Source organism: Rattus norvegicus, chromosome 18 (genome assembly GCF_021556685.1).
Source record: "Rattus norvegicus strain SHRSP/BbbUtx chromosome 18, alternate assembly SHRSP_T2T, whole genome shotgun sequence".
NCBI lineage: Eukaryota > Metazoa > Chordata > Mammalia > Rodentia > Muridae > Rattus > Rattus norvegicus.
The window spans coordinates 36900045-36913565 of NC_141551.1; the positions used below are offsets into that span (position 1 = coordinate 36900045).

The window sequence follows — 13521 nt, forward strand, 5'->3', positions numbered from 1 at the left end:
TTCTGTGAACTCTTAACAATCACTAATTGTACAGAACAGCCTCACTGATGAGCCAGGCACTGAAAACCTACATAAACAAACATGGGAAGGATAGATTATAAATACCTGGAAACATCATGGGGAAGGGCACCTGCTTCTGTATTTAAACCTAAGAATCTAGCTTTAAGGGGAAAATTATAATCTATGTGCTATTGAATAAGACACATGCTGCTAAGTGTAGGAAAAAAAAGCCTCTTGTGTTTGTGGCCAAGTGCAAGGTTGGGAATGGGCTCCCTCCTGGGACATGGGGTCCAGTATATGTCTATGATATACTGAGGCAGATGGCTGGTACCCTCCAGTGTGAGACAGGGGTATCAAGTTGCTTTTAGGCTTCAAGAATACATCAGTGCTTGTGCTTTGGTGTTAGACATCCCATTGATCCTTATGTAGCTCTTGTCACTTGCCTGGAAGCAGACTGTCTTGTATGACCTGAGATCCAGTGTCAGGGAGAAGGAGGGATACTGTGCTTGGTGCCAACGTTCTAGAGTCCCTTCTTAACAGTCACGTGCTCTTAAACAAGTCAATTAAACATCTCTGAGCCAAGGTGTTGTCACCTGTGAAACTGGAGTAAACCACCTTGGCTTTCCATAAAGGAAATCCAATAAGAACCTAACAACTGTATTCCGGCCTGAGGACTGGCATGCAAAGAGGGGAGCGGGCATCACAGTAGAGTTTCTGTGGCAAGAAATGATAAAGAAAAAGGCTACAAGGGGGCTTCATTCCTGTGCCCTGCCCCCATCAAGGAAGATCAACCTGCTCCAGGGACAGCGCTTCAGTCTCCACTGCTTTCACTACCACTTCTAAGAGGCCTCCGATGGAAAATGTGACCTGAGGTTCAGGATTAAGTGTCTGCTTAAGAGGTGCTGTAAATACAGCCTCACTTGATGGGAGATGGGAGGGCCTCTAGCCATGGAAGAGCTCTTGGAAGACAAGGGCACAAGGAAGGAGAGTGGATTAGGGAGCCAGCTTAAGGTAGGCTGGGTCTTTCAGCAGTGAGCCTTAGTCACTCCAGGTAATTCCTAGAAATGGAGAATAATAAAGCCACAGAGAACAGAGCAGTATAGGGAGAAGAGTGTAAGGCAGAGACTGTGCTCTTGTTCTATCTCTACCGTATTCTACAGTCCTGTCTCTCCGGACTGTACTTTGCACAGAAGCATCATTTACTGACCCCTCCTTATAGCTCTTGGCTGTAACCATGAAGCCACCTGCTTTATCCAAATCACATGGTTTCCTAGAGCAGGCCAGTGAGAAGCCCACTGCAGGCAGAGGAGCAGGGCAGAGCCTGGAGCAGTACCTGGTATGGCTGTTGGAGGACAGGCTCTCCCAGGGCTGCACACTGCAGCCAGCCACTGTGAAGGCTCCCCCACAGCTGCCATCCAGCTTCATGAGCAGGGCTTTGGCGGCGTTCTCAGCAGTCTTCCGGCAGTCGTGAGCCCTCTTAAGCATCTGAGTGATATTCTCATCCCCTGACTGGTCTCCTATACCACAAAGAAGTCAATGGGTTAATGGGTGTGGGTGGAGTCAGGAAAGCCCAAAAGCTATGATCCTGAAAAGGTAGAACTATAAAGACATTAAAAAAGCTCAGTGAGGTTTAGAAGATGAATTTGTCAGTAAAGTACCTGACTTTAAATAATGAGCACCATGCATACATCTGCAGTCTCAGCACTTGAGAGAAGATGAGGAGGAGATAGGCAGATACCTGGTGCTCAATAGACAGCCAAGCTAACCAAACTGAGGAGCACCATGTTCAGTGAAACAACCTGTCTCCATATACACATATACATGTACACATACACAAACATGTGTGTATGTGTCTATAGATAGAGTGATGATATGTGCCCTTAATTCCAGAACTAGAGAGGCATAGCAGAGACAAACAGATCTCTTTGTTAGATCAAGGTTAGATAGTCTACATAGCATATTTCATGCCAACCAGGACTATACAGTTGGATCCTGTCTCAAAAATCAATCAATCAATCAATCAATCAATCAGGTAGAAGATGATACAAAACTCTGACATCAACCTCTGGTTTCCCCATGCACACACACACACACACACACACACACACACACACACACACACATACACACACACACACATACACACAAGTGCACATACCCATTCATAGGAACATGTGCATATACTACACACAAACACAAAGAGGTTCAAGAGTAGATCCCCTGCCAGCTTTGTAAAAGGCACTGGGTTTGACTCTTAGAACATGAAAGAAAGAGAGAAAGAAAGAAAGAAAGAAAGAAAGAAAGAAAGAAAGAAAGAAAGAAAGAAAGAAAGGAAGGAAGGAAGGAAGGAAGAAAGAAAGAAAGAAAGAAAGAAAGGAAGAAAGAAAGAAAGAAAGAAAAGGAGCTGGGTGGTGGCGGCGCACACTTTTAATTCTAGTACTTGCTGGGCATTGCTAAGCAGAGGCAGGCAGATTTCTATGAGTTTGAGGTCAGTCTGGACTACAGAGCAAGTTCCTGGGCTGCCAGGACTACACACAAAGAAACCCTTAGGAAAAAACAAAACAAAACAAAATAAAATTTTAAAAAAGAAAGAAAATAAAATGAAAATGAAAAACAAAATAAAATGAATACAGTTGTTCTTAGGGTTGGTAGAGCAGAGTGAGAAGGAAGAATGAGAAGGCAGAGTTGGAGGGTCTTCACTAGATGACAGTCACTAAGCATAAAGCGGCTACTTACAATGCTACAGAGGTGGGTCCATGTCATTGTCCACTTGCCACACCCAAGGAATTTTTAACAGGGGTGAACTCTAATAGAGCACAGGGACTTTGTAAGACAATGATGTCTGATACCTCTGTTATCACTAATAGGGAAAGCTGCGTATGTACATGGGATATCCATGTACTTCCTCTTGACTTTGCTGTAAACCAAAAACTACTTGTGATGGTTTGAATAAGAATAACTCCCATAGGTGCAGGTTTTTGAATGTTTAATCACCAGGGAGTGTTATTATTTTAAAGGATTAGAAGGATAGGAGGTGTGGTTTTTGTCATAGATATGACTTGTGGGGGAAAGTATGATACTGATGGTGGGCTTTCATGTTTCAAAAATCTAAGCCAGGCCCAGTCTCTTGCCCCCTCTGTCTGTCCCACCCCCATCCCCTGCACCCCTTTCTCTTTCTGCCCATGGATCAGGATATATCTCTCAGCTTCAGATCCAGTACCATGCTCTTCACTATGATGTTAATGGGCTAAACCACAAACTGTAAGCATGCCCTCAATTAAATGCTTTCTTTCATAAGGGTTGCTTGGGTCATTGTGTCTCTTCACAGCAATAGCACAGTGACTAAGAAAGAAAATACTCTAAAGAGCAAAGTCTTCATAACAATTCAAAAGCTGTCTTGGTCAAACAAACCACTGGCTTGACACTCACACAACACAGATGTATATTTTTGGAATGAAACTTCAGATAGGGAACATTAAACACATAAATGTGGCTGGGTGAAGTGGCAGAGGTTAGGTCATAGCTCAACTTCTCCACCCTCTGTGCCCATTGTTGAAACCCAAACACTCCTCTGGTGCCCCAAGGTATAGTGTGAAAACCACTGGGCTTAACCTTCTTCTCAAATGAACATAATGAGTGGTGTGAATTCAATAACAAACAAAGGCAATAACAGTAATTGACCCTGTGAGTAAACGGCACAAACTAGGTCTTGTTTATATAGTACCTGGGGCAGAGTGACAGATCAACTGTCAGTGTCAGCAGGTATAAAAATCAGGGCACTATGGAGAATAGTAGAACACTCTCCAGTATGGTGTACTTCCCATACTAAAGGACATCCCTCAAACTGACTTTCAGCCATTCCCCCTCATCTCTTCTTTCCACTAGGATTTTTTTTTTATAAACAGCTCACCAGTTGATTATTCTCCATATTCTGTTCTAAAATAGGCATGGTATCATCTTATTAATGCATGCAGGGGTCCCCTATGATAAGGGAAACATGGGACGCTTCACCATCATTGCAAACATTTCAAATGCTGGTTCATTTAAGCCATTTCTGCTCCTACCAAGTAATTACTTTGTGTAGGCCCCAGTCTAATAAAGATGCTTTTCACTCATAGAACAGGTTAAGACATCTTGTGATACAAACTAGGACGACTGATTTTCTCCTTTAATTGATGGTTTTCTTATATTTAAAAAAAAAAAAAACTGACAGCAGGCCAAGATCATTTAGAATCTGTTTCATATGAGGAGTAGTTTTATGGTTCAGTTAAAAGACCCTGAAAAATGAAGTTTCTAATGGAAGTGTTGGCAGAGTTTCTGCTTCTGGGCTGGGCTGGGCTGGGCTCTGAATATTATTAACCAAAGTGGGCCTGGGGTGGGGACTGGATAGGACCAGAGGGTGGAGAAGAGGAATGAAGAGCGGCCACCTATAATAAGCACAAATGCTCCCTTGTTAGAGAACCTAGGTATAAGAAAGGAAAATAATGCTGTTTGTTTACCTGCCTTGGGATCTGATTCTGACTCCTCAGAGTATTAAGGCCAAGGAAGGAAAACCCCAAGGGTCCTTACAAAGGCAGCAACAAGGGATGTGGCAGGTGTAGGAGATTTATTTAGAAGGTGTCACTGGGGTGGCCTCTGTGGTGGTATGTCCTGGAGAGACAAGGCCAACTGGAAGCACATAGCCACTGAAAAGCTATCCATTTATTATTCCCTGCCCCCCAGCTTACAGTTCCAAGCAACTTCTTGACAGCCTAGTGGCCATCCAGGAGGACTCGTGGATTGTTCATTCTGCCCACTGTGGGGGGTTTGGGAAGCACCTGGTCATTTGAGTTTTATGGAATTAGTGCTATTTCTCCCAAAAGGCTATTTCAACAAAGCATTGGTAAGCCTGTGTCCAGGGCACACTAAATGTATGGCAAGATTGCTACCATGTTTTCCTTCCTTCTCCAGCACTGTACTGTGGTCCCCTCATACCAGTGCAAGCCCTGGAGCCACTGTCACTGGCTCCATTTTAGCAATGTGGTAAAGGAGCCTACATGCTCTACTTACATCGAATTAAGAGGAGCAGAATTAGGGGAACAGTGTAGAGTAGTAGTTCTCAATCTATGGGTCAAGACACCTTTGGAGGGTGCATATCAGATATTTACATTATGATTCATAACAGTAGCAAAATTATAGTTATGAAGTAGCAATAAAAATAATTTTATGTTGGGGGTTCACCACGACATAAATTGTATGAAAGGGTCAGAGCACTAGGAAAGCTGAGAACTACTGGTGAAGTGTCTGAGGTACAAATCAGACCAGTAGGATACTTGACAAGATGGCAGACAGGTGCAAAGGTCATCACACCCACCTGCGCTCCTACTGCCCAGGAAAAACTTTCAAGACCAGGTATAAAGCTACCTTTCTCCTCCTCAGACATATGCAGGTGGAGATCTAGGCTTTAAAGTTATTCCCAAGACTGAACCTAGGGACCAATTATAGCTCTGGGGCAAGAGAATCGGTCCAGGCATTGGCCACAGCAGCAGCAAAGGGACCTTCCACAGGCAGCTTCACAATGCGCTGGTTCCTTTAACAACACAGTGAGCCCCACTCCCTCTGCTCCTCCTGTCAGCCCAGGAGAACTCACTTCCTAAGAGTGCTTGTTTGTTTTAACTTGTCTGTGATCTGGTTTCCACTCCAGTTCTTGCTTCATTCAATGTAAACAATTTACACACTCAGTCGTGGGTGAGAATGGAAAACACAAATGACAAGGAGATTTCTTGTTTCTGGGAGATGACTTGATGCCAGCAACAATGGGGACAAGATGGGAAGTAGCACAGAAGGAACTCAGGGGACACTTACCAGGGGAGGAGCCCACACCAGCTGCCCGGAATTGCCCCAGGATAAGGCTCTGCTCTGTCTCAGCCAGGGCCAGCAGGAGTTCATAGGCTTCTATGCACTGCTCACTGCAAGAGGAGGACACCTTGGTATCAGTGATGGCTCGGAATGGCAATGATCCTTATCATCAGTGCCACTCCAGCCCAGTGCCTCCCCACCCACAAAGTGAAGAATATTCCATGCAGAAGTACTCCTGGGACAAACCAGCGACTTGCTGTGATGTTCACCTCTTTAAAAAACAAAAACAAAAACAGAAACAGACAAACAATGTTCTAGAAAAATACACCAGCAACAGAGGGAGGAGCAAACTGGTTCCCCTTTGATGACAAGTCAAGAAAGACACGAGACATGCCTATGGTACTCATACCACAGTAGCCCTTACTGAGCCTTCATCCTGGCATACATATTCTTCTACTGTCTTGACTGTCAGGGTTGATCTCTATAACTAATGGAAATGATGACGTGCCACACCCAGCTCTTAAAACACTAGGACTTCTATCTTTCCATTGTTCTCCCACTTCTTGTTCTCTCTCAGGTCATCTTCTTTGAGGATTTGGGTGGGTGGCATCTTGAGCAACCCTTTGAAGAGACCTATGTGGAGATGAATGAAGACTTCTAGCCTATAGCCAAGAGAGAAACTGAGGTCTCTGGAGAGACAGAGTCTGTTTGGAAGAAGGTCCTAGTGGTCTTAGCCAAACTTTCAGAAATAGCCCTAGCGGACACTGACCTTCAGAACTTCCTGTGAGCCCAGAGGCTTCACACAGGTAGCCAAGTCACTCACAGATGCCTGACCATGGCATGCAACACTCAACAGCTAGTAAAACTCCTCTTAAGGAGAAAATCATTTTGACCTACATGTATACTGTACAGTAGACAATAGTTACATGTGGCTATTTCAAGTTAATTCAAATGGAAACCTCATGTCCTCCTGTGCAGTGGCCATAGTACCCATGTACTGTCATCAAATGGCTGCAGGTAATCATGGTGCTGAGCAGAGAGAGAGAACAGCTCCATCCCCATAGAATGTGCAAATACAGATTCCTTCAAAACCTCATGAAATGCTGTTAGGTTTCCCATAAGAGTCTGAGTTTGGATGTCTAAGAGAAGGAAACGTTATTCTTCTCTATGCCCATCATCCACTGAGCATACAAGCTGGGTCCTAAAACAGTCTCCATGCTAGTCATAACAGGGCACAGATCTGTTTCCTACATGTGGGGGCTAAGGCAGGAGGGTCTCAAGTCTGAGGCCAGGTTGGACTATATAACAAGATGAGATTCATCCTCTCCTGTCCTCTCCTGTCCTCTCCTCTCCTCTTCTCTCCTCTCCCCTCCCCTCCCTCCCCCCTCCCCTCTGTCTGTCTCTCCGTCTTTCTCTCTCTCTTACTTACACACCACACACACACACACACACACACACACACACACAACACATGACACCCTTGTTCTTAGGACAAGAGGACCACAGCAGCAAGATTTCTTTTGTGAGCAAATACTTGATGAGTTTCTCCAAGCTGAACAAGGGAAATGTTGCTTCAATCGACATTTACGGAGACAAAAACAGAAAAGCCATCTGGTTTAGATTGTTTTTGTGCTCATCACTCTTCCCCAAGCCAAGAGTTAAGAAAAGGGTCACTAGAGTATTGTGCTAGCGGCTCCCTGTAAAGGCAGGCAGTCAAGGGGTGCTTCATTCTTCAGAAGGTAATCATGTGCAGCTCCCCGAGACCAAAGGTGGAGAGTGGCCCATGTTAAAGACTATTACAGGAAGGACAGCTCGTAGTTTGCCTGGGAACCTGAAAACCATTATGACTGACAGCCTGCATTGGTCTCATTATGTTGGTAGATTTTATTTTTGAAGCAGCAACCATTCCTTAAGGTGATGCTGAACATGGTATAGGATGCTAAGTGAGGTAAAATCTTCCACTCTGATACCTTGGCCATGAACTTGGGAGGCACCACTAAGGACCTCAGAAGACAGTAACAGTTTTACAGCTTTAAAAAAATGGGTTTTCGATTTACACTTTTTTTTTCCGGAGCTGGGGACCGAACCCAGGGCCCAGGGCCTTGTGGTTGCTAGGCAAGCGCTCTACCACTGAGCTAAATCCCCAGCCAAAAAAATGGGTTTTAAAATTATAAACGAGGCCAGGGAAATGGCTCAGTGACTATAGGCACTTGCTACCCAGCCTGATGCTTGATCTGGGGACCCACACAATGGAACTTTTGCACTTTTGCATATTGTCTTCTGATCTCTACATCTGTGCAATGGTGTAAAACCCAAAAAAGTGTAATTTTCAAAAGAAAAAAACAATCACGCAAACAAATAATACCAAAACTGGTGAAGAAGAAAAGTCTTATTACCTACTTGCAGTTTCTTAAAATTTCTTCCTTTCTTCCTTCCTTTCCTCCTTCCTTCCCACCTTTCTTTTTCTTTTCCTTCCTTCCTTCCTTCCTTCCTTCCTTCCTTCCTTCCTTCCTTCCTTCCTTCCTTCCTCGGGGTTTTTTTCTGTGTAGCCACTGTCCAAGAACTCACGCTGTAGACCAGGCTGGCTCCAAACTCACAGAGAGCCTCCTGCCTTGGAGTGTTGGGATTAAAGGTGTATGCCACATCACCATGCCTTTAGTAAACTGGCTTATTTTAATGGAAACCAATTGAAGAGCTATGACGATACTCATATCCAACTTTGGAACTTTATACCAAGGAAAGCATTCAATGAATGATAATATTCTCTGCATCACAGTCTTTACTGTTGAATTATTTTAATGCCCAGTGTCTTCAAAGGTCTTTTAGAAAAGTGAGCTCTGTAAAAGGCATAAAATATGCAGCTTTGGATTCAGCCATCCGAGATAAATGCAGACTATTATGTGGCATTTAAAAACTGTGCCAGGCATGTGTAAGACCTGCACAGGGTCAAGCCAGACAGGCTCCCAAGCACTAACACCAGAAGTGGACATGGGCTCTCACTCCTAAGCAAAGTTATCTGCAACCAGTACCTGCTCCCAAAAGGGAAAATCTGTTTTTCCAGTGGAATGTCACTGGGTGTACAAAACACACTCCAGGGCAGGCCCTGTGCCCAGGAGTAGTTAGTCAACATAAAATGGATTCCATGGCTTTTTTGTATGTGCACTTTGGATTTTATTTTGTTTTGTTTATGCATTGCTTTGTCTTATTGGCCTTTAGCTTTCCTTCTTATGGGTTTTTGCTTTTGTTTTTTAGATTGGGGGTAGGGGGTAGAGAGAGAGAAAGAAAAGGTGTGTGATTAAAGAGCTGGGGGGATCTGAGAGTTCAGAGAGGGGGAAACATGCTCAAAATATACTGCATGAAAAATGTTTGTAAATTAAAAAAAAAGGTAAGTTAAAAATAATCAAAATAACTGGTAAATGGTGCCACATGCCTTTAGTTCCAGTACTCGGGAGGCAGAGGCAAGCAGATCTCTGTGAGTTTGAAGCTAGCCTGGTCTACAGAACAAGTTCCAAGATTGCCCCTGCTACTACAGAGAGATCCTGTCTCAAACAAAATAAACAAAACAAAAACAAACAAAAATATGCCAGGCTTGGAGCACAGCACAGTGGGAGAGCACTCGGCTAGGTTGTGCAAATCCCTGGGTTCACTCTCTGGGACTGAAAGCAAACAAAGAGATTCTGTAACAAACTGAATAAATACATGTGAATGAAGAACAGAAGGAACAGATGGAAATAGAACACAGAAGCTGAATGTTTTAACATAGATAAATAAGTTTTTTACACTTATTTATTACATGTGGGGGGGGGCACTGCAGTGCATGCCCGGAAGTCAGAAGACAATTTGCTTCCCACCATGTGAGTTCCAAAACTAGAACTCAGGTCATCAGGTTAGTAACAGGTTTGGTAGTGAGTACCTTTATCCCCTAAGCCACCTCCCTGACACCCCTCCCCCACTGATATTTTGGATGGCATATTGGAATAGTGGGGACATATCAAACACTACTCCCACACCCATTATCTGATTCTCCTTAATTGCTGAGGGACATTAATTGGTTTTCAATATGAACCATGCTAATATTTGCAGGTCCAAGCCCCCCAGCTCTGTCTTTCCTTTCATGTTAAGGATTGCTACAGATGTACAAGTAACAATGTAGCTGCAAGGACACTGAGAATGGACCAGTGAGATGGCTCAGAGAGTGAAGCCATACAGAGAGCCAAGCCTGACAACCTGGGTTGGAAATCTGGAACCCACATGGTGGAAAGAGAGAATGGATTCTCACGTTGTCTTCAGACTTCCATATTTGCAATGTGGCATGTATGCACTCATACGTGCATGCACGCATACAGTAATTGAATACATTTTGAAAAATAATTTTAGATCTATTAATTCATTGCTTTTATCAATAATATTAATTTGTTATATTTATATAAATAATATAAATTAATTGATGTTAATTAATTTTGAGTATACAGTTATATAAATATATTTAATAATATTAATTTTGACTAAGTATAAATTTATATAAATCATATAAATTACTTAATAACACTATTAATTTTGAGTAAATATGTAAACAAATGAGTGTTAAAAAATTAAAAGCATACCCGGGATGTCTGCCCCTCTTTAGCTCTCCTACCTGTACTGCAAGGCCAGCCTTAGGGCTGTGGCATTGGACTCGTACTTCCCCACCAGCATGCTCATCCTTTCGGCGTTGCTTTTACATTCCTCCAGGGTTATGGTGAGAAGATCATTTTGCGATTTGAGGTGTTCAATACGACTACAAAGAAAGAAACATTGATTTTATACCCCAGGACTGTGGTCCAATATTCCAAAACTTGTCTCACTCACAAGTAGGCCAGGTGGTGATGGTAAGAGAGCATGATGGCAGGGAGAGGATCAGCGGTTAGGTGCTTGCCATGCCAGCCTGAGAATCTGTGTGCAGATCCCCGCACAGGCATGGTGGCGTGCCCCCATAATTCTAGTGATGTGGACTGGGGGCCAGAGTTAGGCAGCTTCCTGGAGATTGCTAGCCAGCCAGCCTGGTGAGCTCGGGGTTTGCTGAGAGGCCCCAGCTCAAAAACTAAGGTGAAGAGCAATGGAGAAAGATGCCTGATGTCAACTTCTCACACTTCTGCATACATGCAGGGGTGAGTACACACATGAACATATACATGTGCCAGAGACAAACATACACACAGAGGCATACATATAACACATGTGATATGGGAGGGTGGAGACACAGCTCAAGAAAGTGAAATGCTCATGGCAAAAGCACTAGGAGCTGAGTTCAATCCCCTGCAACCACTTAAGAGCCAGGCAAAGTGGCACTATCTATAATCCCAGCTGTGGGAAGGCCAAGGGGGTTGCTCACCAGACAGCCTAGCCAAATTGGCTCCAGATTCAGGTAAGAGAACCTGCCTCATGAAAAGAAGGTGGAGAGTGACTGAGAAAGGCACTTGGTGGTTTTTTTTTTAATTCCACATGTACACAGATGCACATGAATTCATATATGCAACATCTGAATGTATTACAAAGATGATATGGCATTGCGGGGCAGTTTAGTAAGTATAACGGACACAGAACGACTCAAAATGAAATAATCATTGAGTTCAGTGGGAAGCAAAAAGTAAAAACACAGGGCTGATGTCATGGTGTTCATCCTTAATCCCAGAACTCAGGAGGCAGGCAGATCTCTTTAACTTTGAGTGAGTTCTAGGACAGCCACAGCTATGTAGAGAGACCCTGACTCAAAAAACAAAAGACAACAACCACAAAGAAATTAGACTCTGGTACGCAGTTATACTTCAACTATGCCATGTGCCTGTACTGTGTGAGGCCATGAGTCTATAATAAGATAAGCAACAGCTTTGGCACCCCATAACAGCGGTGTAACCCCAACTATGCTGTGACAAGCCACATTGCATGGGGCAAGACACCACACCATGGTCATAATGACTGCTCTATCCATGCTGAGTCTTTGCTGGGTCTTTCTCCATCAGTCTGCCCAATCACGTATCATCAAACCTGTTACCCAGCTAAGGAGATGCATTCAGACATTGAAAGGTCAAGTACCTTGACTTGGAACTTAACCAGGCTGGTCAACCAAGATCCTGTGCTCTTAACCACACACCACAGAGCACTAGCAAAAGGTGAGTTTGTGAACAATCAGGAGAATTCCACTAGGTTGTCCTTAAGTGGGAAATGGACCAGAGACCTGTGATCATGTCCAAAGGGCCTTTTAGGCTGGATGTCCAGCAACACCAGTGACTGGTACAATCAGCAGTTAAAAACTTTCAGGTTCTTTTATATCAAATGCAAAACTGAATATTCAGAGCAATGAATTTGAGGAAGTCAGAAAAAAAAGAAACGTAGATCCTTTAGCTTCTCCATTTTCTGTCCTAGACATTGAGTGTGATCCTTCATTTTCTACAGAGCACATTCTTTCACAGTCTTCATAGAATCAAGTTTTCAAGAGCTATTCAATTGACTCCTGAGGGTGATGGCATGTTGAAGCCACTGTCCTTAAGCATAAATCTTAGGGCAGAATGGAGTTGCCTACATGGGACATGTCTGTTGGAAGAGAAATGAAGACTCCGATGGGGAAGTAAAGTGTTAGAAGCACACACTTTTCAGCTTTTGTTCATTGTGGCTTCTTGCAATAGTCCCCACTCTGATTTAAAATTCCAGTGTAGCAGTCCTTGCTAATTGGAAGCCACTTACTGACCTACATGTGGCTAAGCCTAAACCATCTTTGCCTGAGACACCTTCCTTGCTCTGGTCAGGACACTCCCTACTGATCTTCTTCTGAATGTAAAGACTGTGAGGGTTGGTGTTTCCTTGGGCTCAGGCTTCTGTTGACCCTCTCCCTGTGGGTGCTTCTATCCAGTCTGCGATTCCAAGAGGAACCCTGTTTCCATGGCTTCTCATCTTTTCTAGCACACACCACCCTCTGAGTGCCAGTCCCACACATCAACTGCCTCCTGGCATTTCCATTGGGGGTCACACACTGTTTCAATGACAGGGAGTTCAATTTTCTTCAACCTGCTTTCCCCTCACCTTCCCCATACTGGCAATCACTACTGCCATGCTCCTAGCATTACAGGCTAGCAGGGGAGCATCTCTGAGAGACTCTCCTTAAAGGCAGACCTAACATGGCTGAGGCTTCCCTTATATGCATCCATTATTTGCTGTGGCTCCTGGCCCATCACAATCATCTTTCTCCTCCCACTCTTTCTACCTCGAAGCTCCAGAAGGCAGAACAGGTTTTGTTCTTCCCATTTAAAACGTCTTCTAACTATATTTAGGCTAAAGAGTAAAATCTGCTATAGAATCTGATTCTGCATCTATGCCAGCCTCTGCCTGGTGGTCCTCCTGCTTCCTGTGCATCCTTCAACCTCAGTCCCACTGGTCTTTGTATGGCTCTTCTTTCACACCATTTTTGTCCAGCCCAGAATTAAGACTCTTCCAACCTTGTCATGGTTACTCTTTGTCCTTAAAACCCCACGATAAACCTCTTTGATTTAGGGACACCTCCATGGACCACTACTCATCAAGGAGTAACCCCCAGGCAAGGGATACAGCTCAGTGGTAGAATGGCTGGATAGCTTATATAAGGTCTTTGGTTTAATATCTAGCACCCAACTGAAAAACAATAACAAATAAATAACTCAATTCTTCCAGAGT

General features: G+C 43.8%; 1 protein-coding gene across 5 annotated transcripts in view; it reads right to left on the reverse strand.

The window, feature by feature from the left end:
- The window catches only part of Mcc (MCC regulator of WNT signaling pathway), a 472630-nt gene that overhangs the window by 33504 nt on the left and 425605 nt on the right, over positions 1-13521 (reverse strand). For all 5 annotated transcript variants that reach the window (XM_087592843.1, XM_087592842.1, XM_087592841.1 and 2 more), the window contains 3 exons: positions 10475-10615; positions 5845-5948; positions 1334-1517 (listed from right to left, as the gene is read on the reverse strand). In XM_087592843.1, coding sequence (XP_087448969.1) covers positions 1334-1517; positions 5845-5948; positions 10475-10615 — 429 coding nt within the window. The remainder of the gene's footprint in view (positions 1-1333; positions 1518-5844; positions 5949-10474; positions 10616-13521) is intronic.